The following is a 27,511-nucleotide window of genomic DNA, read 5'->3' on the forward strand; positions in this document are numbered from 1 at the left end:
TTATTTTTAAATTTTATTTTAATTTTCACAAATGCTTTCTTTTGGAAATTCCACAGTAATAAAACAAATAGTTACAATAATACAAAAATAAACATTGCTATTACATTTCATTAATTACATTCCATTTATAATTGACCTGCCTAACGACAAATAATTACAATTACAACAAATAAAGGCTTGACATATTTTGCTTTGCATGTCATGCATCTTTCTCATATACAGTATTAGTTTCACCTTTTAAGTTGCATTACTGAAATAAATGCACTTTTTGACGATATTCTAATTTTCCGAGTTTCACCTGTATAAGTCCACGGTGCCATGTGAGAGATACAGTACAATCCTTGGACATGGTTTCCTCATTTTTCTTCATTAGCAGAGAATCCTCCCTCTGACAATGAATAGGATGTGGCAATGGAACACCAGTGAATCATAGTAGTCTCACCTGGATTTTACAAGTCTCAAAGCAGGCTTATGCACATCATTTCAGCTTAGTTTGGCAGTTTTCCCTATTTGATTAATAATAATAATAATAATAATAATAATAATAATAATAATAATAATAATAGTAACAACAACAACAACCCACCCATATGACTGATTTCCTCCAGCCACTCCAGGTGGCTTCCAGCGTATTTCAAAACATAAAACGTTAAACATTAAAAAATTCCCTATACGATATCACAACCTGGGAAGAAAACCATTTCACCCCCACCTCTGTATAAAGCAGGTGTGAAAAAAGTTTTGGTTTCACCCTAATACTCTCTCCCACCGCCCTGGCTTGCTCTGCGTTTTTTTTGTGTGCGAGTGTATTTACTTACACTAACAATAACTGTTTTACATGAAAAAGCCCCTATCCTGGACCTTCTAGGCTGATGCCAGATCAAAGTGATATACATAAACTTTTCCAAAATACCTGAACCTGCCTTTGTTGTAACTCACCCCCAAGGCGTATGGACTTGGTTATCTGACCTTTAATTCTGCCGCTCTAGGCATAAGAAAGGAGGCAAGAGGGAGCCACCATCCCCATCTATCTATGGTCTAATTGCATCACTGAGTCTAATCTCTGAAGATCTTTGGTTTTAGTGCCTTTGTTAGCAAGGGTGATGAGACTGAAACCAGTGGGATGTTCATTTGCAAAATAAAAGGAAAACCAACTAAATAAAACCAGGTGCCTGTGGCTCTGGTGTCAACAGAAAAGTTGATGATTTCATCAGCGAAAAGGGTGGCAAAAGGGGTCAAGATTTTCAGCGGCTATCGAACAAGCCAACTGTAATAGTAAACATCTAGACAGAATGAGGAATATTGTTTTTTTAATTTAAGCACTTTATCCTAAGCAGTAGACGTTAAAAGTATATGCTCCTAAGGAATGAAACCAGTAAAATACAATTTTCCCTATACTGGATCACATTTGCCATTGTGATGCCCATTTACCCAGTTTGCAGGGATCCTTTGGGAATGTTTTTCTACTTACCAGAATTATACAGGTGAAACTCGGAAAATTAGAATATCGTCGAAAAGTGCATTTATTTCAGTAATGCAACTTATTATTTTTTTAATTTTCTTTTAATTTTCACAAATGCTTTCTTTTGGAAATTCCACAGTAATAAAACAAATAGTTACAATAATACAAAAATAAACATCGCTATTACATTTCATTAACTGTTGTTGTTGTTGTGGTGGTGGTTTAGTCGATTAGTCGTGTCCGACTCTTCGTGACCCCATGGACCATAGCATGCCAGGCACTCCTGTCTTGCACTGCCTCCCGCAGTTTGGTCAAACTCATGTTCGTAGCTTCATTTCATTAATTACATTCCATTTATAATTGACCTGCCTAACGACAAATAATTACAATTACAACAAATAAAGGCTTGACATATCTTGCTTTGCATGTCATGCATCTTTCTCATATATTCGTTTCACCTTTTAAGTTGCATTACTGAAATAAATGCACTTTTCGACGATATTCTAATTTTCTGAGTTTCACCTGTAGAGCTGGAAGGGACCACAAGGGTCATCTAATCCAACCCTCTGCAGATATCTTTTTGCCAACGTGGGGCTCGAACCTACAACCTTGTGATTAAGAGTCTCATGGTCTACTGACTGAGCTATCCCAGCTTCAGGCAAAACTTATTTTATATTCCCAGGCCTTTTAGGGACTCTACAACTTGGTCTGCTATTCTCAAATAGTGTCTTGTTCCACTTGATTTTAGGCTACTGTAGTTTTTTTTGACACACTTCTGCAAACTGCTCAGAGATCTTTTGTGATGAAAGCCGGTCTCTAAATAAAATAAATAAATAAAATAAAATAAACAAACCTAAAATAAAGTTTTTTTTAAAATTTTTTTGTGGGGAATTCAATTTTTTAATATTAACAATTACATTAGTAAGTTAGTAAGATTTCCTTGTTGTGCATGAGACCATGGTCCACCGTTTGGTAGCTGTGCTTAACCGACTGCCTCATTTTCCAAATCAAAGCCTTGCCACCCTTTTACCGTGAGCTACTGAGTCATTTCAAAGGACTCTGCTAATAAAATCTGCTGCCAGAAGGGCTGGCTCCTCTCCTCCTCCTCCCCCCCCCTCGTAGCAACGAACATGTTCTAGCTGCTAGCCTAACCTTTGCATTCCTCTGGAACGAGATGAATGATTAAATGGAATCGGTTTTTTATTTTCTATTTTTACTTCTGGTCTATTTTGAGGCACTAGCCTTTCTTTTAAGGAATAAAGGCACATCCTATGAGTTCTAATGAGGCAACAGCAGGCATTTGAGAATTAAGATGTTAGCAGAAGATTCCGTTCTGGACAGAGTGTCTGACTTCTAAATGCAACTTGAGGAATATTAGATGTGTGATTTTACTTTGCATCTAGGGAAGGCAAGATTAGATTTGGAAACGGTGGGTATACTCTCCCTCCTGTTGGCAAACACCATGGGAGACATAGGGCAGCAGCCTGGACTCAGCTGATGCAGGCCCTCCCAGGCGTCTCCAGCCTCCGGTGCAGCCAGCTGGTATCGATCTAGACTCCAAGAGCCTAGATACGCTTTAGCAGAGTCCACGTAGCTTGAGCGGCCACAGAGAGAGAGAGGCACATGTTGGCCTATTTACAGGCGTTTATTAAGCATCTCTCAGGAGAGAGAAAAACATGTCCGCTCCTTCTTCATCAGCACAGCAGAGCGAAAGCAATAGCAATATAGAGCGGAAGTGCACAGACATGTGACATACAACAGCTACACGTCTGTACCTTAAGGTGGAACTGAATTCCCAACACCTCCACGGCCGAAGGCAGTAATGCTCTTGAATATCAGTTGCTGGAAACTGCAGGAAGAGACATTGCTGCTGTGCTCAGGTTCAGCTTGTGGGCTACCTATGGGCATTCAGTTGGCCACTGTGAGAACAAGATGCTGGACTTGTTGGTCCACTGGCCTGATGCAGCAGGACTATTTTGATGTTCTTAAAGGTACATAAATTTGTAAATCTTACTTCGTTGTGGAAAGCCTTTCGCTGCATCCAAGGTTGCCACCATATTGCCCCCCAGAAGTTGGACTGCAGCTCCCATAATCTCCGATGATTGTTTGGGTCATAGTCCAACAACATTCCCACCCATGTCTTTTGATCTTATCTTCCCAATCCTGCTCCTGCCGATTGATTTTACTTACAGCAAACGTTCAAAACATTAAAACAGAGAAAATACATATAAAATACAGAACATGTCGGTAAATTCCAATAAAATAAAATAAAATAAACAGCAAACACAAAATACATTCAATATTACCAAAGGAAAAAAAACCAATCTAAGCTTGAGTACATAAATATAAAGCAATAAAGTTTCTGGTATCGGTCTTGCTGCCCTTCAAGGAACCTGGCTTGAATACAGTTCAGAGCGGAGAAGTAGATGATATACAGCTGTCTCCCACATCTCTCCTCCAGAGGAGGCTGACAGCATCAAAATGCAAATGTTGGGGAGAGCAATGATGGGAAGTCTCTCCCCCAGCCTCCTAAAAGTACCAACTGCTGTTGCAGGTCTTAGTGCATTCCATAATTTCTTCAATAAGGCTTCTACAGAATAAAAAAATTCCTTCAGTAGCACCTTAAAGACCAACTAAGTTTTTATTTTGGTATGAGCTTTCGTGTGCATGCACACTTCTTCAGATACAGTGAAATGGAAGTTTCCAGGCACTTATGTAGAGAAGGGGTGGGGAGGGGTGGGGATGGGGAGGGGGGATCACTCAGAAGGGTGGTGGAAATGGGTGATTGACTGACTGATAGCTGTTGATGACCGCAAACGACTGCAAATGGTTTTGCATGAAAAAGCAAGGGTTGAGATGGCTGAAGATCGCTTATCATGTATAATGAGATAAGAACCCGATATCTCTGTTCAAACCAGGTCCCTCCATGGTTTTGAGCTTGGTGATAAGTTGCAATTCAGCAACTTCTCTTTCCAGTCTATTTCTGAAATTCTTTTGTAGTAAGACAGCTACTTTGAGATCTTGTATAGAATGTCCTGGGAGATTGAAGTGTTCTCCTACTGGTTTTTCTGTCTTCTGGTTCCTGATGTCAGATTTATGTCCATTTATCCTTTGGCTTCTACAGAAGTTTCACTGGGTTGGTTATACCCTAGATCATAAGAATAAAATTAAGGGAGCCAACAAGAACTTTTCATTGACCCAACCATCATTTTTTGCATTGTTTATGGTTTTCCTTCCAGCTGTTACACCTATGGTGCCCAACATAAATCAACCATAAGGATTATCATTGTTCATCGCAGATTGCGCAAGATATCCGACTAGGTCAAGGATGGGGAAGTTGTGACTCTTCAAGTACAGTTGGACTCCCAACTCCTACCAGCCCCAGTCAACATCACCTAGGGTCAGGGAGGATGGGAGTGGTAGTCCAACAACACCTGGTTGTCCATCCCTGGATAAGGTGAAGCAACTTAACACTGCTCCATGTCTAGAACATGCTGTGCCTTCAACATGAGCCCTGAAGAAGCATATTCCAAGGGACATTTAGTACAGTATTCCATTTCCCACACTGGCCAAATAAATGCCTTTGGGAAGTCTATAAGCAGGGCATGAAGGTGACAGAGCCATAATTTACATGCACATGCATGTACAGTGGTACCTCGGGTTAAGAACTTTATTTGTTCCGGAGGTCCGTTCTTAACCTGAAACTGTTCTTAACCTGAGGTACCACTTTAGCTAATGGGGCCTTCCACTGCAGCCGCCCACAATTTCTGTTCTCATCCTGAAGCAAAGTTCTTAACCCAAGGTACTATTTCTGGGTTAGCGGAGTCTGTAACCTGAAGCGTCTGTAACCTGAAGCGTCCGTAACCCAAGGTATACCACTGTACGTGGCTTCAGGTTCAGTTAAATTCCTGACATCTCCAGGTAGGGCAGAGAATGTCCTAAATGAAACTCTGCAGAGCTGTTGCCAGTCAATGTAGGCCCCTCCCAGTAACTGATATTTGGAGGTACAGTTTCTAAATAGGGAAGATCCATTTAGCTATCATGACAAAAAGCTAATGCTAATAGACCTGTCCTCTGTGAATTTGTGCAAAGCAGGGATATGGAACTGGTGGCTCTCCAGATATTGCTGGACTACATCGACCATCATCCCATCCAATAATGTCTGCAAAGCTGCAAGTTCCCTTGCCCTGGTCTAAAACCACATACCGTCTTGAATAGTAACATTTATAACATTATATCCTGAAAACATTTATGATGTTTACGTATGGAAGTGATTATGCTACCCAGGCAGATGGATGCGGTACAAATAATACAATTATTATTATTAGTCACTTTCACATCCTATGAAAGCTAATTCTGGAAGTCAAATACTGTATGTGCTACATTGCTTTATTTTGTCTAGCCTGTTGGGCACTAGAGGAAGAGGGAGAGAAAATAATAACCTCCTTTTTCTGTGAAGTACCGGTAATATATTGTATATTTTAAACAGCTCAGGCCAGACAAGTTGATTAAAAATCAAAGATCAGATAGAATAATGGGACTGAATAAATCACATCTGCATTTGAAAACAGACTTCATCAAGGCCGTATCACATATTTTTTCGCTTTGGTGCCACTGTGGTTAGCTTTGCTTTGGAAAGGAGAATGTTTACATTATGATTCTGCCTCTGTATATCTCAGGCATTGAGGGCTACATGTTGGAGCATGCAGAGGGATTCTTTTTGCGTCCTAGATCCTGCTTCTTTGGGATAACAATGAAAGCATCAGTTAATAAAACTTCATAGCCTTTCCTGGAGGATGTCTGCAAGCTTTCAAATGGCCATTCACCTAGTTGTTCCTCAGGACAAGAAAGGATCCCTGCCAGGTGGACCAGCTGCAGATGTTAATTCATTTTTTACTGACTGCATTTATAGACAGCCTCTCCGCCACAATGACTCCCATGTTGGCTAGCAATAAAAACCAACCGAGACAATCCACAATGAAGACAACACAGGTCTGAAAATAAATCTAAAGCTGATTGGATAGCTCATTTAAATATTTTATTTAAAACATTTATACATCGTATTTTTGTACAAATATACATCAGTGGCTCACAATAAATTTACCAAATGCATTATCTTATGAAACAATAAAAAACACACAGTAAGTATTTTGAGGGGCAGCTGCAAAAATAGAATAAACCAGTGCTTTTCCCCCTGGGGGTACGCATACCCCTAAACATCTAAGTTTGGCCTCATTGAGGGGCAGTATTTCAATATTAGTAGGAAAATGAGAGTACCCCTAAACATTTTTTAAAAAGAAAAAAGCACTGGAATAAACAAAGAGATAAATAAATATGCAGGCCAGCCACTCACCTGGTTTTTCCTTTTTACTATTCCTTTTTACTATTAGCAGCAGCAGTGGGTCTGTGAGCCACACCATGTATAAATTTCCCACAAAGCTCTGGTGGGCGATTAAAATAGCAAACAGCTTGGAGCTGCTGGGACAGACTGAACTACTGCTATCAACTGCCAGAAAGCCCTCTGCCCCCCCCCTCATTCTTACCAGTGGGGTTATGGGACTCTCTTGGAAGATCTTGCCAGGGGATCCCTCAAACTTGGATCCCTCAAAATAGCTAGCCCTATTTATAGGAGTGAAGACAGTCATTCGATAGGTCTTTCCCCCCTTCTTTCTGGACTGTCCATGTGACACAAATAACCCACACAAACATGCGTGGGCAGGAGCACTAATAGACATGTCTGTGGGCTAATAACTCACATGGATTTCATTGTCAGGTTGGATCAGATCAAGGTAAAGACTGCCAGCTTAGTTGTCAAGGTTCTTCTGGGTACAGATTTAAGGTGCCGTTTTGTGCAATGCCTTCAACAAGTGGCGGAATCCAAGTGATCAAAGGAGATCAAGTTACAGGTAGGTAGCCGTGTTGGTCTGGATACGCACTGCCACCACTATTTCAGCCAAAGACGTTTCTGCAGAATTCCTAAGACAACTGTGGCAACAACTGGAGTGGTTGTTCACTGAAGATAGGATCCCTTCAAACAACCTTGTTACCATGGAATCCCAGCACTTGGTGATTATGCAAAAGGAAAATATTGATTGTCTGACTGCACCCTTGGGGCACGCCATCGACACGGCAGCATCCCACAATCAATAGGAATAATGGAAAGCAGAGAAGGTACTTTTCTCCCCTCTTTGAAAGATAAGTGAACGGACTGCATATCCTTCCCTGACACTGTCTGCAACTTGAGCATTTCTGTGCGGGTGTATTGCATCCAAACCATGGGTCCTAATGATAATATTTACAACTGCCTATCAATACTTATCCAAATTTTTAACCTTCTAAATCATCCATACTTTCCGTTACTTTGCAAGTGTGGTTAAAATCCTGCTAATGTTTTAACCTGCTTACAGTGGTCTCGTAAATAAATTATAAACTTTTGCCATTCTTTTAAAAAAGTTCTTGTCTTCTTGATTTATGAGCTTCCCAGTTAATTTTGCCATTTTGGTTTGCCATTCTTCTCTGGTCGAGATTGTCTCTTCCTTTCATCTCTAGTCAGATAACATTCTGACATGGCGGTTGTCTGTCACTAGCAATCTTTAATTGATTTCGCATGCAGTAAGTCTCACTATGTAAGGATACTAGGTTTCGATTTACTGCATCCAGCATTCATACCTAGCAGAACTTTTTTTCAGGCTCAACTTTGGTGCTATATATATAATGTAGGAGGATACTTAAAGAACAGTAGCTTTGCAGGCAATACAAAAAGACAGCAGGTTGCAAGAAATTCTGACATGAAGCTACCGGTATTTTACTCGTTCTCCCTCTTTTGTGAATGAATGCAGGGAAGCCATTCACTTTCCTGAAGTGTCAGGATTTAAGCCCAGGTGAAACCCGATAGATTACAGGCCTGACATTGTGGAAATGGGCTGGTTTCGGGGGGGGGGGGGAACGGACAAGAAAAAAAAGGGATTAAAAAATAAAATAAAAAGCGATCAATGCTCTTTGCTACAGGTAGCTACATCAGATAAGCTCAGGCTTGTTCAATTGACGTCTCTCATACTAAAGAAGGGATTTATTAAGCAAGACATAGACAGCATTATGTGCCTAGAACGGCATGTGGAGCCCAGAGATCACAGGTTAAATTTAGGTAATCCTAGACACATATGTCAAAATGAAAGCAAAGCCTCGGTAGCCAAAAAGAACTCTTTTGCTGTGTAAAATGGATCCCGCAACTATTTTCACTTAAAACTTAGGCCTTTCAGCAACCATCTTCTAATATGATGTGGGCAGGTGGCAATCCTCTTCTTTGCAGGAACTTGATTTGCCTCAGTCATACCATATTGACACAAATCAGATTTAATTATTTTTTGCATTTACTGTATATCCCATCCTTTTCTCCAAGGCACAGCAGGTGGCGTAGATGGTTCTTCTTCCCTTCCTGATTTAATCCCCGCACAGGGGCATCTTGCCCAAAGAGGCAAGTGGCGCGGGGTGCCAAGTTCTGGAGGGTGCCAGGGAAGAGATGGAGGCTGGGCGCAGCGCCTCCCGGCATCAGCTCACTGCCCTCGCCCGCCTTGCTGAAGCAGCACTGCGCCGAGAACCTCCGCCTCTTCCCCGCCGGAGGAGCCGCCCTCCAGCCATTGCCCGCCTCCTCCAGCCCCACAAAGCTGCCGGCAGCGCTGTAGGGGGGGGGAGGGATCTTTGCACCAGTGTTGGATATACTTAAGATGGCCCTGTCCCCACAGCAACAACCTTGCAATGTTGGTTGGGCTGAGAGGCAGTGAGTGGCCCAAGGTCACTCAGTGAACTTCATGGCTAAGTTGGCTTTTGAACTCTGATCTCCCAGGGTCCTAGTCTGAAACTGCTACACACCATACTGTCTCTCTAAGGCTGCAGTCTTCCTAAGCATGCTCAATTCGAAACAAATGTCATTAAAAAAAAGTTGAGATGCAGTAATATGCCAGCGGAGGCATGCCTTTTGCTGACTTCGCATTTACAAAGCATTCTAACTAGTTGTTTCATTTAGAGTTTCGGCTTTATGCACAATGTATTCACCTGATTTAAAGCCCCCTAATTGCCCAGATATGTCCCCAGAATAGGGATAAAACTACACTAGCTCTGGTGTAGTTGAAATGATTTCCCCTTACACTGGAACCAAGAAAAAAGGAAATAAAAACCTGGTGAGTAAAAATGAAGAAAAAGGTTACAATCTGACCCATATCTCCCATCCTGGCCAGTGTGAGTCCAGTAGGAGTTAGAAGCTGTGATTCCACCATCAATTAAACATTTGATTTAATTGACTAAGATTTATTTAATCAGGTGACAGCGCCAGTTAATAATGGTATTTTATAAGAGTCTATCTAAGATAAGAATCTGCTTTTTTATTTAGCCGCTGGGGTTTGAGTATGGACAGGGTGTCGAAATTTCTATGAATCTGATTAATCTATTATGACAGAATGTATGTGTGTTATTAAATTAGTATACTTCTACCCTGCCCTCCATCATAGCTGATCTCAGGTTGGAGCACAATTGTACTTAAAACACAAGTCGATTAAAAAAAATCTCAGTTAGAGTCCTCTGAATTTTAATATTTTTAATATTTGATGTGTTTTTATATCTTATTGGAAGCTGTCCAGAATGGCTGCAGCAACCCAGCCAGATTGGTGCGGTACGAATAATAAAATTTATTATTATTAATTATTATTATTAGAAGTAGTAGTAGTAGTGTAGTAGTAACCAGAACAGATAAAACAAACACAATGAAAACCATAAAGACAATATTTAAGTCACAAAGCAGTCTACAACTTCCAGGCATGAAGTGACTTGAACTGATATCCTACAAATGCCTGTGCAAACAAATGGGCTTTCATTTGGCGCTAAAATGAAAGAAAAGTAGGTGCCCAACATAGTTCTGAGGGGAGAAGGCTCTACAACCAGGGGGCCATCACTGAAAAGACCTTTTCTTGTATCTCCACATAGAAGATGTATCTTCCAATGGTGAAACTATAAGAAGGACCTCCTCTGAAGACCTTAGGGCTGGTTTTCATAGCCAACTTGAGCCTTCAGTCTGGGTTGGTCACTAAATTACAATAGGCGTGAACAACTGATTCATGAAGACCGTGAAGTTTGCACTTTTACACTTATGTAATTTGTTGCTGGGGAAGGATTGTGCTCTTTTTTTTTTGGAAGGGATACGTTCCAAATTAGACATTTATGTGCTTTTCATAACTGAGCCAGGCAATAGCTTTGACTACTTTGAAGTAACGAAGTACAAAAAGTGTCGTATGAAGCAAACCTTAAAAGCATTCTTTTTCAAAAGCATTTTTGGAAGAAGTAAAACACCCTAGCAATTGAACACTGTCTCTTCTCCAGTTGCTGTAGTGAAATAAAGCAAACAGTTGCTCTTGTGGTTTCTTCTAAGGCAATTAACAGGCGAAGCCAAGTCTCAAGTGGCTTTGGAGAGGCAATATTAAATGCACTGGTGGTTCATTTCACTTCTAAAATGTCAATTTATAAAACGTAACAGGATTCCTCCCTCCCTCCCTGTGTAACTGTGTTATATAGTTCAACCCAGGCTCTAAGAGCTAGGCTACACTCCTACATACTTGGGATTAGGAGTAATGCCCATTGAACTCATGTTTACTTTTCAGCAAACGCGTATATGACTGCACTGCGTGGCTCAAACTATTGTACACATTACAGGGCAGATCCATAATCGTTCTGCCGACATTAATGCACACATTGAAAATGCAGTTGCATTTCTTTAGAGGAACAGCTGGTGCAGAAGGATTTTTAACATTTCCCCTCTGTGCATTTCCCTGGCAAATTTGCACCCAACTGCAAGCTGCCGTTTGCCCCAAAACGTTCTCCCGAATTGCAAACATCAGCTTGCAGTGGTGACAATTTTGACCAGGAAAACCATGTGGTGGGGGTGTCTCATAACTCCGCTCTACTCCAAAACAACCCGGCAGCACCTCGCTGTGACATATCAGTTGAAACAAAATCTCCCAGGTCTTATGGACTTTGGCTCTTTCACTCCAGGTAGGGTGTTGCGGTACAGAAAGCAGCAGTGTAAGGCAAGTGCATCCCTACACAAACTGATACTCTGCAACACCTGCAATGTCTCTTGGAGGTTCTGGGGTGGACTGTCGGCTTCCACAGGGAGCAGGCATCGAACTGCGCCGACCCAACATACTATCTCTTGCCTGATGGTATGGTTGGGTCAACCATCTTGCTAACAGAATGTGGATTCTCTAGCATGTTATATGCCACTGAATCCAATCAGTTCCAGAAAAATGCCTGCTTAGGATTCCAGTCAGAGAATCTGCACGGAAAAAATGAAAGCCTCATTTGCTCAGTTTGTTTACACCAAGAATGGGGAACCTGTGGCCTTTCCAGAACCTGTTAAGACTCTCACCATCTCTAACCATGGCTGTGACTGATGGGCCTTGAAGTCCATCAGTATTTGAAGGGCCATTACGTAGTATCTCACCATTGGCTTACACTGACTGTGCAGCTTCTCCAGTCTTTGAAGTTGAAAATGGGATGTTCCAGCCACCATCTGGACTTGTTCTGAACTTCTGTCATTTTATCCTCACTGAAAGAAAATGTGAATTTTCAGTAGCAGAAAACAATTGGAAAGGCATTTTCCCATGCAAATAATATGTCCTTCTGATCTGTTTGTATTTTGCTCTTCTTAGCATTGAGATGTGTGACCAACATAATGCCTTCACCATGTTACTTTTTCTGAGACAGGAGGAAATACATTCTCCCTGCTGCAGCTACCACGTGGATATTAAAGAACCCCAAATTTAGCTTTTGTGCATGATTTGGATTTCTAGATGAACCTGATTTCAACAATAGCTGCCACAGAATTCCACATCTGGACGAGTTTCAGTATTCAATCTTCACACATCTTCAGATTTTTCCTTTTGACATTCAACTTAGAATTTTTGTGGCACACAAAATGGTGATAGATCCGTTGTAAGACAAGATGTCTTACTTCATCAGCAGTGATGATGAGGCAGTGTGGTGTAGTGTCTAGAGGGCTGGGCTAGGACCACAGAGACTGAGGTTCAGATCTCCACTCAGCCATAATGACCACTCTCAGTCCAACCTTCCACACAGGTATGTTGTGTGGATAAAATGAAAAGAGCAAAAACATGTCCCCTTGGAGAAAAAATGAGATAAAAAATGTTATCAAAATAGTAGAAAGGGGATACTTTAAAAACAACAGCCTTAAGTCTTGCTCATAAACTTGCGTTAGAATCACTCTTGCCACCAATGCCATTTCAACTGCTCAATTTTGTGACCTTGTCCTCAGAAGGACAACATCATACCACCCCTGCAAAACTCCATTCAGGGAAGATGTTCACAGATCCGTGAAGGATGGGGAGAAGAAAGTACCATGTAAATCCTCTGTGCAGGACATGAAAAGTGCCCCGAGATTTCCATTTGTTCCATTCACTATCCAAACATTTGTTTTTCTTGCCAGACAAGAAGAAAAAGGAGGAAGAGAGAAAAGAGCCTTGTGCTGCCGTCCGTCTTTTGCCTTTGCTTACCGGTATATTCTGTGCCACTATTTATTTTGCTTCTTTGCCGTGCAAATAGCCAACCATCTTCCAGTGGGAGTTAGCCCAGCCCTTTTGTGCCCTGCAGTCATGGCTGTGTCTTTTAAGAGAAAATTGATTCTCTGGAATGCTGTGTGTGCACATACTTATCTGAGCCCTACAGCCCACACCTGCTGAACAGGTAAACCAGATCCTCAGCAAAGGGCCTCAGCAGTGACATTCCAGCTTGGCAAGCTATTACTCTCTAATTGCTACCTGTCAAACAGGTAAACTAAGCTCTTGGGCCAAGTCCAAACAAGGGCATGTTCCCATGAAATCCTAAACCTCCCAACCTTTGACCTCACTGCAGGGCCACAAATGAATTTAACCAGGGCTGGTTTTTTGGGTGTCTTTTTAAAGACAACTGGTACCGTAGCAAGAAAAGACTTGGTTTCCACCTGTGGCAAAAATGGAATTGCCCACAATCATTCCTACAGCGAAGCGTGGCATGACCACAGCATGCCAGAAAGGAGCAGCCAGTTGCTAAGCATGATAATAACAGTCCTCTCTGAAACCAAAGCCCATTGTCTGTATGGCTGCGGCTAGAACTACCAGCATCTGATTCCTCCGTCTGATTCACTGACACTGCGGTGCAAATCTTTCAGGTTTCCTGCGGCTGAACAAGTTCTGCTACAAAGCAGCATTTAGGAAAGGTGGAACAGGCACTTCTTGTTCTTTCCTTTCTTCCAGTTCAGGCTTGTCTGACGGAAAGCAACAGAACAACAGGATCGACTTGCTCAGAAGAAGTGGGTTTCCAAACGGAGACTTACGCAATAGGTGTGCTATTGTGCAGCTGGTTTTCTGTTCAATTTTAAAAACAGAAATCCAACGTGGTACCTGGCAGTTATGGGGGAATAAAGTGGGCCCGTTTGTATGAAGGTCTGCATACGCTTCTGAATGCAGGTGCATCAAAAAATAAGGGTAACAATTCCTTTAGCGTCAAATAAAGCAGCACGTATATGAGGTCTAAGTGCAAGCTAGTGGTATTTGTTAAGCAACGAATGAAATACTGGACAGAATGAGACCTAATTGCCACTCTAGCTAGTATTAGTTGCAAGGACTGGCAGTGGTTTTCCAGGGTTTCAAACAGGAGTCCTTCTTAGCTCCACTTGGAAAGGCCAGAGACTGAACTTGTGACCTACATGCAAAACACATGCTTACCACGGGATTATTGCCCTTCCCCAAATCTGCCTCACTGGGTTTATTTCTTAAACCAGGTATCCCCAAACTGCGCCCCTCCAGATGTTTTGGCCTACAACTCCCATGATATCTAGCTAACAGGACCAGTGGTCGGGGAAGATGGGAATTGTAGTCCAAAACATCTGGAGGGCCGAAGTTTGGGGATGCCTGTCTTAAACTATGAGTGCAGAACTCTTTAGATCAGTTTCCCACACTTGTGTCGCCAGCTGTTTTTGGACTACAACTCCCATCATCCCTGGCTAGCAGGGATGATGGGAATTGTAGTCCAAAAACAGATGCAAGACACAAATGTGGGAAACCCTGCTTTAGCTTGTCTCCTAGCTATTTGAAAGCCACTTATCTGTAAGCAGGGGCATACCAAGGGGGTGGCCCCTTCCCTCCTTTCTTAAAAGAAAACTGCACACACACACACACACTGCTTACTGGGGGGCTGGACATACTGCAAAGCACAGTACTTGTGAAACCAGTCACCCACCATCTTAATTCGCTCTGAAGTGTAAATCTGTATCTATAGCTATAAATTAGTTATGTATTTTAAATGTTTGAAAATGATGCCAATAAAGGTTTTGATTGATTGCTATAAATTAGCACATGCAAATTTTATGCAAATTTGCGCCATGGACCTCTAAGTACCTCACAATGCCACCTGCATGGCTGGGTGAATACTCAATGACTGTGATATGGGCAGGACTTCAACTACACGACACTTCCCCATGTAATCAGTACTAGATCTGGAGGAATGGATGCCAATTCCATCGATGACGCCATGGCCAGGTTCAATCCACGTGAGTTACTTAAATGGAGCCCTAGATGTGCAGGACCTGCTTGGGCTTAAGGGACCCCTATAATGCTTTAGTTGGGTCCCGTTTTACCCCAATATGAGATTAGTAGAGTGCTTTTTACAAGGTGCAGGAGGACTAAATTAAGACTGTGAAAAGCAGACAAGATTGTAAAACATCAGATGGGATGGAAAGCACCTAATGTTGGCACAATTATGCCTACTCAGGTATTACACATCATCTCTATTTTTTCACCCTCATTTTACTGAGGATCCAGATGATTGCTTTGCTTCATTCAAACAAAGAGCACTCTATAACATTTTAGATCATCTTTGCTGACACAGCTGACAATAGCCATACCTAGAGAGGCTGACACATGAATTGTTTCATGCAGGGTTGGGAAAAACAAAGCAAGTTTTTGGATTTTGTATAGTGTTAAGACATGGCTGTACCGTCCTTCCTTGATCCATGAATGCTTATGCTGGTATTTGTACATCATGAGAAGACTAAATCAGTCATGTGTTTATTTAACTGTGTTTATCCAATGGATCTTGAGGCAGTGCAAATAATCAGATGCCACCATACTTGGATAATCAAGAGTTCGGTTAAATTAGTATTGTTGAAATAGGATCTAAAGGGGCCATGTAGCCTACTTTAAAAAAGGACAGTTCTTTGTTTGAAGGACTGTCTGGTTTAAAGATAACAACAACAACAACAACAAAACCCACAAAGCAGGTACCTTGAGGTTGCTCATGAAGTTAGCACCAGAGCAGCAGACTGAGCTGGCAAACAGATCACCCAGTCACAATCTTCCTCACTCCTGCAAAAAATATTGTATTTCTATGTAAGTTATAGTAATATTCTCTAAATTGGCATCTATATATATATAAATCAAAATATTTATGCAAATCTGTGTCCTACTCTGTCCTCTTTTTGTGATGCTCCAGTGGCCACCCTAAGAGGTCATTCTGATAGGGTTTTATATGTGGGTATGAAAATGTAGATGCTCAGCTTCTGCTGACCAGACAAATGTAGAATTAAGTTGCCTGGATTTCTTCCAGTTCCGTTTCTCCAGGTGAATCCCATAATAAGCCTTGATTTTACAAGCACTACTGGGCATGCAGAAAAGAAGATCTGGCACGGAGTGTCAGAATCAGGATTGGGGAACCTGCAGCTCTCTGCATGTTCTTGGACAGCAATTCCCATCATCCCTGACCATTAGCCACATTGGCCAGGGTTGGTGAGAGATGGTGTCCAACAATATCTGGAGGGCCAGAGGTTCCCCACCCAGGCCTACATGGCTGGTGCCATATTTAAAAATTAACATCCCATATCTGCACACTTTTGGCACATCAAAAAGGCACATCCCCTCAAATACTAGCATGCACAAGGGACTGCTGATCTGATTAAAATGAGAGGGATAGGGAATCCTGAGCTTGCAGATCATTTCTGCAGACCCAATGACCCATTTAAATGAGGCCGCACACCAGTTTCCATGTACACTAGAGGTCAATCACTCAAGCATGAGGGAATACCAGTAATTCTACTGTAGACAGGGGTTCTACTCATATTTAACAAATTTTATATGCTGCTTGATTTTACAAAAACCTCTAAGTGGCTTACAATAATATTAAAATTGTCAATAAAGCAGTTTAAAACATTTAAAAGTAATTAAAAGTAAAAGAGATGAAAGAATATAAATATCTGTGTGTCTGGATAGGCTTGCCTAAACAAAAATGTTTTAAGCAGGTGCTGAAAATTATGGTCATATGTTCTTTTCTTATTCTGGATAAAATCCAGTTTCAGATTTAGATTCTTCTTATATGTATTATACATTCTACTTCATTCTAAAGCTACAAAACAGGGGGAGAAGGAAGAATTGTTTGAATTTGCAGACAAACAGGCTTCTTTGCTACTGCAGAACATTCCCCATGGTTTTGAAGTTGCAAAATGTCTGTGTAAACCTTTAGCACCATATCTAATTATATTGTTCATTGTTTTGCGACTTGGGCACTGCAACCCACTTTTAATATTCACACAATCACTCTATAGTTTTCTGTTGCCAAAATGCATTTGCTTAATTGCTCTTAGCAACAGTCATATTGGATCACATGGGGCCTCTCTGAGTGTGCTAAGCTTGGTTTAGGTGGGGACTGGGAGAGGTACAGTCAACTGTCAGCCACTAATTAGTGACTAATCCAACAGAATGAAATTCCCACACATCATCAAGGCATCATTTTGTGACTTCCCAATTAGCATCACAACACATGTTCAGCTACTGATTGGTTGGTTGGTTGGTTGGTTGGTTGTGTGACTGCGGAAATGGATAAAAGCCCCCCATCCAAACAACGACTATCATCAGTGCAGGGAAGAAAGAAAATTAATTTTTATTTTTATCATCTACAGTACTGTCTTATTTATTTTATAGTACACTACTTTGATTATTGCTTTCATTTTATGGCTCAATAGTCTCGTTAGATAGTAAAATTCATGTTAAATTGCTGTCTGTTCTGGGGTTGTTTTTAAAAGCCTGGAACAGATTAACCTGCTTTGCAATACTTTCTATGGGAAAGTACGTTTTGAAACGCTTTGGTTTTGGAATGGACTTCTGGAACGGATTAAATTTGAGGACCAAGGTACCACTGCACACTCCTTAGCAATTCCAGAGTATGCCATTGACTTCAATTGCCATACTTTAGTGGTCGCTTGAAGGCAGTAGGAATAATATGCTCCTAAAGTGCATTTACATAGCATATAAAACAGGGAGTTAGGTCTTTAAAACTACTAAGCTGACACCTCCATATGAAGTACACTTACCTGAGAGACAGACTTCATAATTTATCTCCAACAAATGTAATATAAAAACAGAGGAGAAATTGACTGTCTCTGGATGGCAGCCAGAAGGCAATGTTATGTAAATAGTGAAGGAACACATCTTGTTCATGCATGGAAATTCCAAGAAGAGATTGATCCAAGCAGTCGACAGTAGAAACAAATATGCACATGTTTTCCACACACACAGCCTTTACAGCGAATGAGGCGGTTCACATTTCCACTTGTCCTGCCCCTTTCCCCTGGGAAAACCCGCTCTTTACCACTGAAAGATCACTGAGTAAAGATCAACTGGGTTTTCTGCGAATTGATGTTTGTGGGATTTCCAGGAGAAAGCAGTGGGGGAAACAGAAAACCTCTTGGTCCTGTGCCTATAAAGCATGGGACAAAAATGAAAACCTCTTGGTTCCTTGCTTTCTAGACATAGGACAAGTGAGGTGTGGACAAGCCTAAAGACACAGACATGGGCAAACACTCTCAACAGACTGCAGTGCAGAACATCCTAAAGCTAGATGATGGTGTAATTTGCTAACAGTCTAATATAAGCAGTTCACCTCTGCCCAACCAACAAGGGTCACATGGTGCACCTATCACTATGTTTACCAAGGACCCCATGTTCCTACGGTGCGGTCTTATCTACGTCATCTCTCCCAGCATAGCTTCATTTCCCATTTGTATGCCATCCAGGCAGCTTATCTTTCCAGATGGCTGAAACAATATTCAACTGAGGCCAGAGGCACTTTGACTCAGGGTGGATTTGATTTAAATCAAACTGATTTAAATCACGATTTAAATCACTAGTCAGTAAGGCTTGATTTAAATCATAGTTTTCTACATAAAGACTAATTCATAGAATCATAGAATCATAGAGTTGGAAGAGACCACAAGGGCCATCCAGTCCAACCCCCTGCCAAGCAGGAAACACCATCAAAGCATTCATGACATATGGCTGTCAAGCCTCTGCTTAAAGACCTCCAAAGAAGGAGACTCCACCAATTCTTGCTGGTATAACTTTAATATGCAAGTAGATGAAGATTTTTAGAATAACAACTTTTCATATTAGTTTTTTATCCCCAGTTTAATAGGTTAATCATTCATATTTGGACAACTTTACTGTTGTACTTAGGAAGGAGAAAAATAATCATTACCTTAATAATAACAATTTAAATAGATTTATTCAACTGAAACAATAACATTACAGCATATGTTATTTGCTTAAACAAACATCCATGCTTGTTAACTAATTTGGCTAAACAAAAACAAAATATATATATTTTAAGAAATTTAGACTGTCAGCCCAGCCTACACATGAAAAACTTAAATACTGTCCACTCCAAACAATCAGAAAAATATTGTTTCTGTTCTATTCACTGAACTTCTTGAAACTTAGCACTGAAGGGGTTGTTTCTGTATTCATAGGTTTGTAGAACAATAGGATTAAGGTCTTTTCTCTCAACTCTGTTCATGTTATAACATTTTTGCTGTGAAGAAGAGGCATGTGATCTCTGTTGAGTCAAATTCAGTTTTGAGAACTGCTAAAGTAAACCAAGCATCTGTGATATCATCTTGTAGGCAGAGAAACTGCCCAATAATCTTACAAAAACCTCTGGAAGAGCATGACATTGTGAATGGATTAATGGAATTTATTTACCCAAAAAATTAAACATATACAACCTTATTCTACATAATTAAAAAACTAATCTTTATTTCATGATGGAATAACCTTTGGATGGTAATATATTTTCCTCAAAAAGTATTTTATTTTAAAAAAAAATCAATTTAAATAAAAAAAATCGATTTAAATCAAAAAAATCCGATTTAAATCAAAAAAATCCGATTTTTTTGATTTTTTTAAAAAAATCATTGATTTTTATCCACCCTGCTTTGACTTCTAAACTTAGTGTCAGGCTATTGTTAACTACGGTATAGCTGGGAAGCAATTTCCAATAAAATTATGACCAAGCCCTTTAAAGAGTTGTCTTTAAAAAGAATCAACCCGTTTCTGCCACCATGTTTCATGTGGTTTGAGCATCCCCCTTTAATTTTGCCCATTTCCCATCGGAAATCATTCTCCCCTTTAAAAGGCAAATAAGAATCCGTATAGTTTACATCAGCTACTCAGGAATCTCTCCCGCTATCACTTTCAATCTGAGATGGAACTATAGGAATTTTATCTTCTTTTCGTAAAGTGCCCTGGAAGCTTTGCTGAAGTCTTGTGAATAAATTCAATAAGCCTCCGCCATTATTTAAATAGAAAAATAGGTTTGTATGCAAATTTAGGCTAGAAACCTTCTGTCTATGTTAATGGAGACTTTTGACATGCAAGTGCTTTAAAACAAAGAAATACCCCAACTGCATCCCAAAGCTGCACAGTTGGTTAGCCTGACCTTTTCTAAAGGATTACTGTGAAGATGAAGTTTGGGGGCAGATGAGTTAAGAAACCCATGTGTAACCTTTTAAGCTCTATGGCAAAAGAGTAAGATGGAAATGAAGTCAATAATAAAAGAGAAGATGCAAGCTTGAGTCACCACAAATGCTCTAGGACACTGCAATTACCCACAAAGACACAAATAAAGAACCGAACAATTCATGAAACACCTAGCAATGTTGTAAGCTCAAAGCTGGACTAGTATGCTTCTTTGTTATCTGACTAGAGAAAATAATTCTAAAACTCATGGGTATGACATACTTGGCAGTAGACAAATTATGTCTTGCCAGTAAGGCATCATGCTTGCTGTCTCACACATGGACTGTTGCAGTGGCAAACAAGTTTTGCCAAATTTGTACAACTTGCAGCAGCTCATTCCAGATTGAAAGGTTATTGAAATCAATGTGGTGCACAGATTTCTATGCACATCAACTGCATTATGAGACTTGAAGCATTAAGAATCTTGCCCACATACCTTCTGTCCTAGTCGGTGTGACTGTAAGGGATTCAAATGCGTGGTGCTGGGATTGCTCCCTTACTTAACTAAATGTGATGGATGGGAGTATTAAGACTATCTAGATTAGGCAGTTATCTGATAGGATCCAGCAAATAACTGGCTGCCCTGGCCTATTTAGGGGCCTTCTACTGGCTGGTGGCCTGTCAACAGGCTGTGCTGTTGGTGGTTGCAGTAGGAGTGTCCACAGCAGAAGAAACCTATGCTGCATCCTACCACCCTCCAGCAATGTAGACTGGGGGTTAGGATTGCTTTTCCTACCTGTTTAATTAAGTAGACTAAAAACATATGTGTAGAATACCTGTAGGTTAGAAATGTATCAAACTAATTTTACCGTATGTGTTGGAGAAACAAAGCATTTACATGAACCAAGCAAGAAATCCTGGGAAATTAAAACGTATAATAGAATGTAGAGGCAGAAGAATTGTGGAAAGTGTAAACATAAGCATGTTTATTCTGAGGTGTTTGCTTTCTTTACTGGAATAAGGAAGCAAATCCTTCAATAGCGTCATTGTTTATTGACAAAGCATTTAAAGGATTTACTCAGTTAAAAAAGAAGTTTCAGAAAATTCAGAATGTGTCGAGAGTGCATTTAAAGAGCATTCACCATGGTGTCTATTGGTCCTGGGGGAGGGAGATGGGAGGGACAGTCTGACTAGAGGAGGCCTGATAGTTTCTATGCCTTCCTCCCTTTTAGCATATTTTTAGCATGATTTTTTTTTTAGCTTTCCTGATATGTCTGCTCATACCTATGACCAAAATGCATTTCCACTTTTTAGTCTTCACATTCTATATACAGCTGCTTCCATTAAACAAATGCAGGTAGCAATTTGCCATAAAGGGCAATATTTAATACTAATGCTTATGTGGTCTACTTCTTACACTGAGACAGACAATCTCATCCAATATAAAAGCAGAAGAAACCAACAATAATGGTAGTGTTTCTATTGTAATAGAGTGGTTCTTCATGAACTAAAAAAAATATTGGCTACGTTCCCTTGATGCTTGACTGTATTTGGTTAGGCATATGGGGACAACAAAAGTCAACAGACCAACACTGGAGTCATAAATCCATTTACTAGGCAATGCTCAATGGGGTTTTATTTCTGGGTAAACATTTTAGGATGAGACAGAGTCAGTAATATCTAAACCAATTATGTAAATATGCTTTGATCGAATCCTAAAATGTGACATTTTGCCCTTCCCCAAGTCAGAAGCAGCTACATAATCCCCCCCCCTGGTTAATTTATGAGTGCCACAACGCCTGAAAGCAGGAGTTACCAAGGATCATATAACTGGAGAAACTAAGTCAAGCTTACATAGAATCATAGGATTGAAAGGGACTCAGAGCATCATCTCTAGTCCAACTCCCTGCAATGCATCCGAGAAAGAAAGAAAAAGCTCTTCTTGGACATAATGAGTCACAGAAGTCCGTAATAATAAAGAAAGACGGTTGCTAAGTTTTAAGATGTAGGAAGGATTAACAGTAAGTGCTACCTGTTGCAAAATTAGCAGCTGGCTTTGTGTCTGGTGCTCCTAACTGAAATCTGGCACAAAAGCTATCATACAGGCAAACACATGATAAGCCTCCCCCAGCACTAAGACAATGCAGCATCAAACATCTGCTCTTTTGCATTGAACTTGTTAACAGCATTGCTTTGATACAAGCACAAGCCATTAGCACCTGTTATCCCATAGATTTGTTTTAGCAGTTTTCATAACACATAATTTTAGGTGCTTATAATTATAAGTATAATCTGTAACCTTAGTTAAACCTTATTTGAATACCTGATTCTCTGTCCTCAACTGGCAAGTCCAAACAATACCATTACTAAATGGAGCAAAATATGCACACATAAAGTAGGCTGATGTTTGAAGACAGTTGCCTTTTAACTTGTTTCTTTCAGCAAAGCAATGTGACAGCAGAGCTACAGATGTTCGTCGAAGAAACTAGCCAAAGTGAAAGTATGAGAAATGATTGTGAACTGGAAGAGTAAATAAAATTTGTGTAACCTGTTCCTAAGCAAGTCCTGCTGTCTTTATTGGTGCTTACTCCCACCTGAAGCATGCATAGGACTGCAGACTTACTCTACTAGTTTGATCTCTTGCAGCACTCACTCCAGTGAGAAAATGTTTACTTTACTGAGGAGCAGGTTCAGTGGCAGATAAAAAAAATAGAAGTTACGGGGATGTGGTAGACTTCTGGAAAGGAAAGTTGCACTGTACAGCTTTTATTGATTTACAACTCGAAGCATGAATCAACAAGTATTTAAAGTCAAGCAGCAGATGGAACCTAAATTTCAATGGGACTTTCATCCACATGTGTTTAAAATTAGGGTGTTAGGCTGTGATCCTAAACTCACATTATTTGGAAACATGTTTTACTGAATTCAACAGAGCTCACTTCCAAATAAAACATGTTTGGAATTAAAGTTTAATTTTATTTAAAAACACATTAACATTTGCTAGATCAGGGCAAAAAGCCACCCAAATTAGTATGATGAATGGGAGCCAATGCTAGTCCAGGTCACAGTAGACACATTGAAGTTAATGGGCATGAGTTAGGTTTACCAATTTCAATTGGTCTACTTTGAGTAGGACTAGCATGTAATCCTTTGTCCCCATTTGTTTGGCCCCCGTGTTTGGTACTCAGGGGTAAACTGTCTCTATAAATTGAAGTTCCATTAATTTCCATTTAACCCCCCAATTAACAGGGCTATTCCCACTATGTTGTCTAATCCTTTTTTTAAAAAATCCAACCAGTGACCACTAGCACATTTTGGGGTGGTAAATTTCATAATTACTTCTGCTTTGCAAGCTGGACCATAAAAGTTAACAGTCCACATTTTTACAAGCCCACCTAATAAAGAATACCTGTTTGTGTCATTTGTGGCACATCAGCAAACAGTCAGAAAAAAACCCTCTTTCTCATTAAGTTTACAAAGCCTTCCCTATCTGGTTGCCTATCTTTATGCACCACAGATCAATGAGCTAGTTAGTGACTATTTACAATAAATGCACCCTAAACCTACCGGGTATCCATGTTTTCCTGAAAGGCAAGTCTCACTGCATTCAAATTGGCTTAATCCCAAACAAGCAGGCACAGAATTGCAGGCTGAATTGCTGACTGCCAAGCCTCTGCCTGAAGGCCAATACTGTATAGCCAGAACAAAATTGCCTCTCTTTGAGAAAAAAAATGTGGGGGGACTCTGTATTTCATTGGCAGGTCATGAAAACATTTACAAATATGAGATGCGCACTTAGTGAATACTCTTGAAGGCAGACTGGTACAGAGTACTAAGCACAACAGAATCCAAAGCCTTGGGGAGTGGGCATTTTCCTTCATATGTCAACACTACCTTTAAAGTCGTGTTGTGCATTGATTTTCACTTATTGTCTGCCACACTGGAAGCCTGTTGTCCGGCAGTAAAACAGGATATACGGTAGACGTTTCAAATACAGTAATATTTCAGCCACATATCCATAACCTCGGAGCTTAGTGAGTACCAGCAAAAACGTTACTGGAATTGCAAGCGGAAGAGAGAGATATGCAATAAATTCAATTCTCTCTTGGCCTGGGAGAAACTCAAGAATTGGGGGAAATGAGATTGGCTTCCTTTTTTCTCTTCCCTTGTTTTAGCAGCCCAAAGCATGCCACTCCATACAAAATGAGATTTAGAGCTGAGCAGCAGTATTCATTGCAGCCTTTTATGGCCCTGGGCAGGCCTGCAAATCCTTTAAGTCCCAAATTACAAGGAGGTAACGAGTTGTGGAAGAAAGGTGCTTTAGGCCCGGCCGTTTCTGCCCCACAACCCCTCTTGCATAGGTCCATAAGCGAGATGGTGGTCAGCTGTGGTCTTCTCGGTAGACTCCACGTTGGTCGGCAATTTTCCTCCCTCCCCTTGGCTGGGCGAGGGGTGGCGGAGGCGGCCGCTAGGCCCCGAGAAAACGGGCTCAAGCCAAGGCAGAGTTCGCGAGGGCCTCTGAGCCCCGCTCTTTCCCTCACGCTCATGAGGGCTTTCTTCGCGGTATCTCAAAGGCGCCCTTGCGCCCCTTTCCCGCGCTTTTATTCCCCTCCCACCGCCACCACGGCCTCCCCTCGAGCGTCGTCAAGCACCCAGCGCGGCCCCGAGCGCGTTCTCCAGCCGGCCAGGCCTCGCGTGCCCCGGCATGGCTCCCGCCTCTGGGCCTGCAGCTAGCGCTCTCCCTCAACCATTCCGGCGCCGCTTTCCCAACGAGGCGGCTTCGCTCGGCGTTCTAAGCAAAGGGCCTTACCTGAGCGCGCCTCTTCCAATGGCTGCTCACCTGAGGGCTCGCTCGGCCCAATCAGCTCGCAGCTCGTCCCTCTTGCCTTGTATCCTTCAGTGAAAGAATGCAAGTCCTCTTGGGAAAGTTTACCTGTAGGCGCCTTTTGGTTTTTGTTGCTTCCCGGCGCGGTGCCCTAAACGGCAGAGGGAGGGAGAGAGGGCAGGCAGGCGAGCCTAGCCAGTCTCCTTTTCACATGCGAGGGGCGGGCAGAAGGGGGCTTTACCTGTCCCACTCCTACCTCCGCGGCTGGCTGAGGGAGAAGTAAGAGGGGGGGAAGAAAAGCAGAATTACCAGTAGCTCTGGTTCTGCCGTCCCGGGCGCTCGCTTGCTCTCGCTCGCTCGCTCGCTCACGCGCACACACGCACACACACACCTTTACCTGCACAGACTTGAAAGTCCAGTTTCACCAGAGAGACTGAGGCATCTGGAAAAGGGGAGAGAGTTCATTGGATCAAACATGTCACAAGAGACGGACAAGTAAGTGATCACAGCCAGCTTGCTACTTTTGCTGCTCCTGAACGGATCAACTGGTTGGTTGTGTTTTCTTTTTTTAACCCCCCTTAAAAAGAAAGGGGAAGAAAAAAAAAAGCAATCTCGGTGGTGGACCTACTGGGATTACATTTCCTCTTTTATACAAGGCATAAAAGAGGTTGAATAGCACCCACAGGAGAATTGCTGGATTTCACCTTGCTTTCCCCATTCCTTTTCCAATCTTTTTAAATTTATTGATTGTTGTTCGTTCTGAACTCCCAATGTCCCTTCACAAACTTTTGGGAGGACTTTGCTGCTGCTTTTTGCAATTTCTTCCCTTTCCTTCAGGGCCTAGAGATGAAAAGCGATTCTTGGCTTTTGTGTGTGAATGCAACAAAAGAGCTTTTATATACCGGATCAGAAACACGGCCATCTTCTTCCCCTTCTCTTGGCACTTCTGTACCTGTGTTGTGGGACAGAAAGAAGTAGAAGATGGAGCTTATTGAAATCATTTTATTCCAAGCCACTCTTTTTTAGTGGGGTGGAAATATAAAATAATTGAATTGTTGAAGGGTGTATAGGAAAAATGACCGCGTGTCTTGTTCTCCCATACGCAATAAGAGGAAGTGATTTCATGCAAAAGTTTTGTCTCTGTTTTTCAACAGATTGCTTGTCATTAAAAAAGGGGGTAAATCCCAATCAGCATGACATTGAGGGTTTCTACACCAGATGAAAACTTCTGTAAAGTTCTCTTCCTTAAAAGTCAGCACACTTGTGATTCATACATGGTGGCTCTTGATTGAAGAAGTTGGAATGGTTAGGGAAATCATAATATAAGGACACCTTGAAATAAGCATGGCAGCCTAGTGCTTAAGGAAGTTTAAAACAAATCCAAGTAGCGTTAGCATAAAAGCTTCCTTGAACTTTAACATAGCAACTGTGAAGGACATCATGATCCTGGGACTAGTTTGTGCATGTGTGTGTACACACTGTAGATTGGCTTCATCTAGTTACGTCTCCTTTAGCCCCTTGCCTGTTCCTGCTTACCTGCATGTGCAATGTGAGAAAAGATAAGAAGTTTTTCATAGGCTGCTTCTCCTCCTCCACCCCAATTGTATTATTTTTCCTTTTCAGCGGACATTGCTGGCTCCTTTCTTACTGGTGACTTCAGATCAGATCATGCTTTTGATGCAGAGGAGAGGCCAGCACCTTGCAGTGGGCTGGAACTTAAGATCTGGAGTAGTATAGATATATATTTACCTTGAATTGTTCTTCTGAGCTTGTTCACCTCCCTGCTACACACACACATGCACAGAGGGTAGAAAGTCCCTCACTGGAGCTGTGAGCTAGGCTGACCTACAACATACATCTGGAAAGGGGGAGGAAGAAAAGAGGGAGGGTATTATTAAGCAAAGTGCTGGTTTTGACCACAGACAGAGGGTGCGGTATCTGACAAATCTCTAACATGAGAAGGTTGTTAGGTGGGGGGAGACTCGCTGGGTTAAGAGCTGAGGCACATGAAGTTTTGTAACCAGAAAATAACTGTATCGTACTCCCTATGCCCAATGTTTGTGTAGGGGAATTTACTTGTTTTTGGTCAAAGTTTCAAAATAAGTGGGTGTATTACGACCACTCAACTGCATTTTGTTGCACTGTCAGTTCTTAAAGAACTCCATAAGAAGGTTGTTCAAGTGTGTGGGTACCGACTAAATTGTGTTAGAGATTGTGAGCTGAAAGGTGATGGTAATTTTGGTTTCATAATCCAGAATGAAGGGGTATACAGTTTCATCACCCTTTGGGACAAATTGGAAGTTGATGGTTTTGGTCTGTGGTACGTTTTGTGTTACAAAGTAAGCTGTGTCCATTATGTTCTGGTATGAAGGACAATAATTTAAAATAAGGATTTTGATC

The 27,511-nt window shown here is 41.3% G+C and overlaps 1 protein-coding gene and 1 long non-coding RNA gene across 22 annotated transcripts in view; one reads left to right on the top strand and one right to left on the bottom strand.

Annotated features, from left to right (window-relative positions):
• Positions 1-26,963, bottom strand: LOC118089738 (uncharacterized). 19 transcript variants are annotated; one of them, XR_015951571.1, is made up of 6 exons: positions 26,648-26,783; positions 26,014-26,063; positions 25,421-25,553; positions 15,787-15,867; positions 11,952-12,056; positions 1-1,831 (listed from the first exon to the last, which is right to left on the bottom strand). It is a non-coding gene; the product is annotated as an uncharacterized LOC118089738 (long non-coding RNA). The 19 variants fall into 19 exon arrangements; XR_015951563.1 differs by having other exon boundaries at positions 23,854-25,553; positions 26,648-26,749; XR_015951560.1 differs by lacking the exon at positions 15,787-15,867 and having other exon boundaries at positions 1-1,827; positions 25,509-25,553; positions 26,648-26,868.
• The window catches only part of GRHL2 (grainyhead like transcription factor 2), a 79,154-nt gene continuing 77,112 nt past the window's right edge, over positions 25,470-27,511 (top strand). For 2 of the 3 annotated variants that reach the window (XM_088675757.1, XM_088675758.1), the window contains exon 1: positions 25,470-25,606. In XM_088675757.1, coding sequence (XP_088531883.1) covers positions 25,587-25,606 — 20 coding nt within the window. In that variant the 5' untranslated portion in view covers positions 25,470-25,586. The remainder of the gene's footprint in view (positions 25,607-27,511) is intronic. The other variant, XM_088675756.1, reaches the window with a different exon arrangement.

This window comes from Zootoca vivipara, chromosome 8, assembly GCF_965207765.1.
Source record: "Zootoca vivipara chromosome 8, rZooViv2.hap1.1, whole genome shotgun sequence".
Classification (NCBI taxonomy): Eukaryota; Metazoa; Chordata; class Lepidosauria; order Squamata; family Lacertidae; genus Zootoca; species Zootoca vivipara.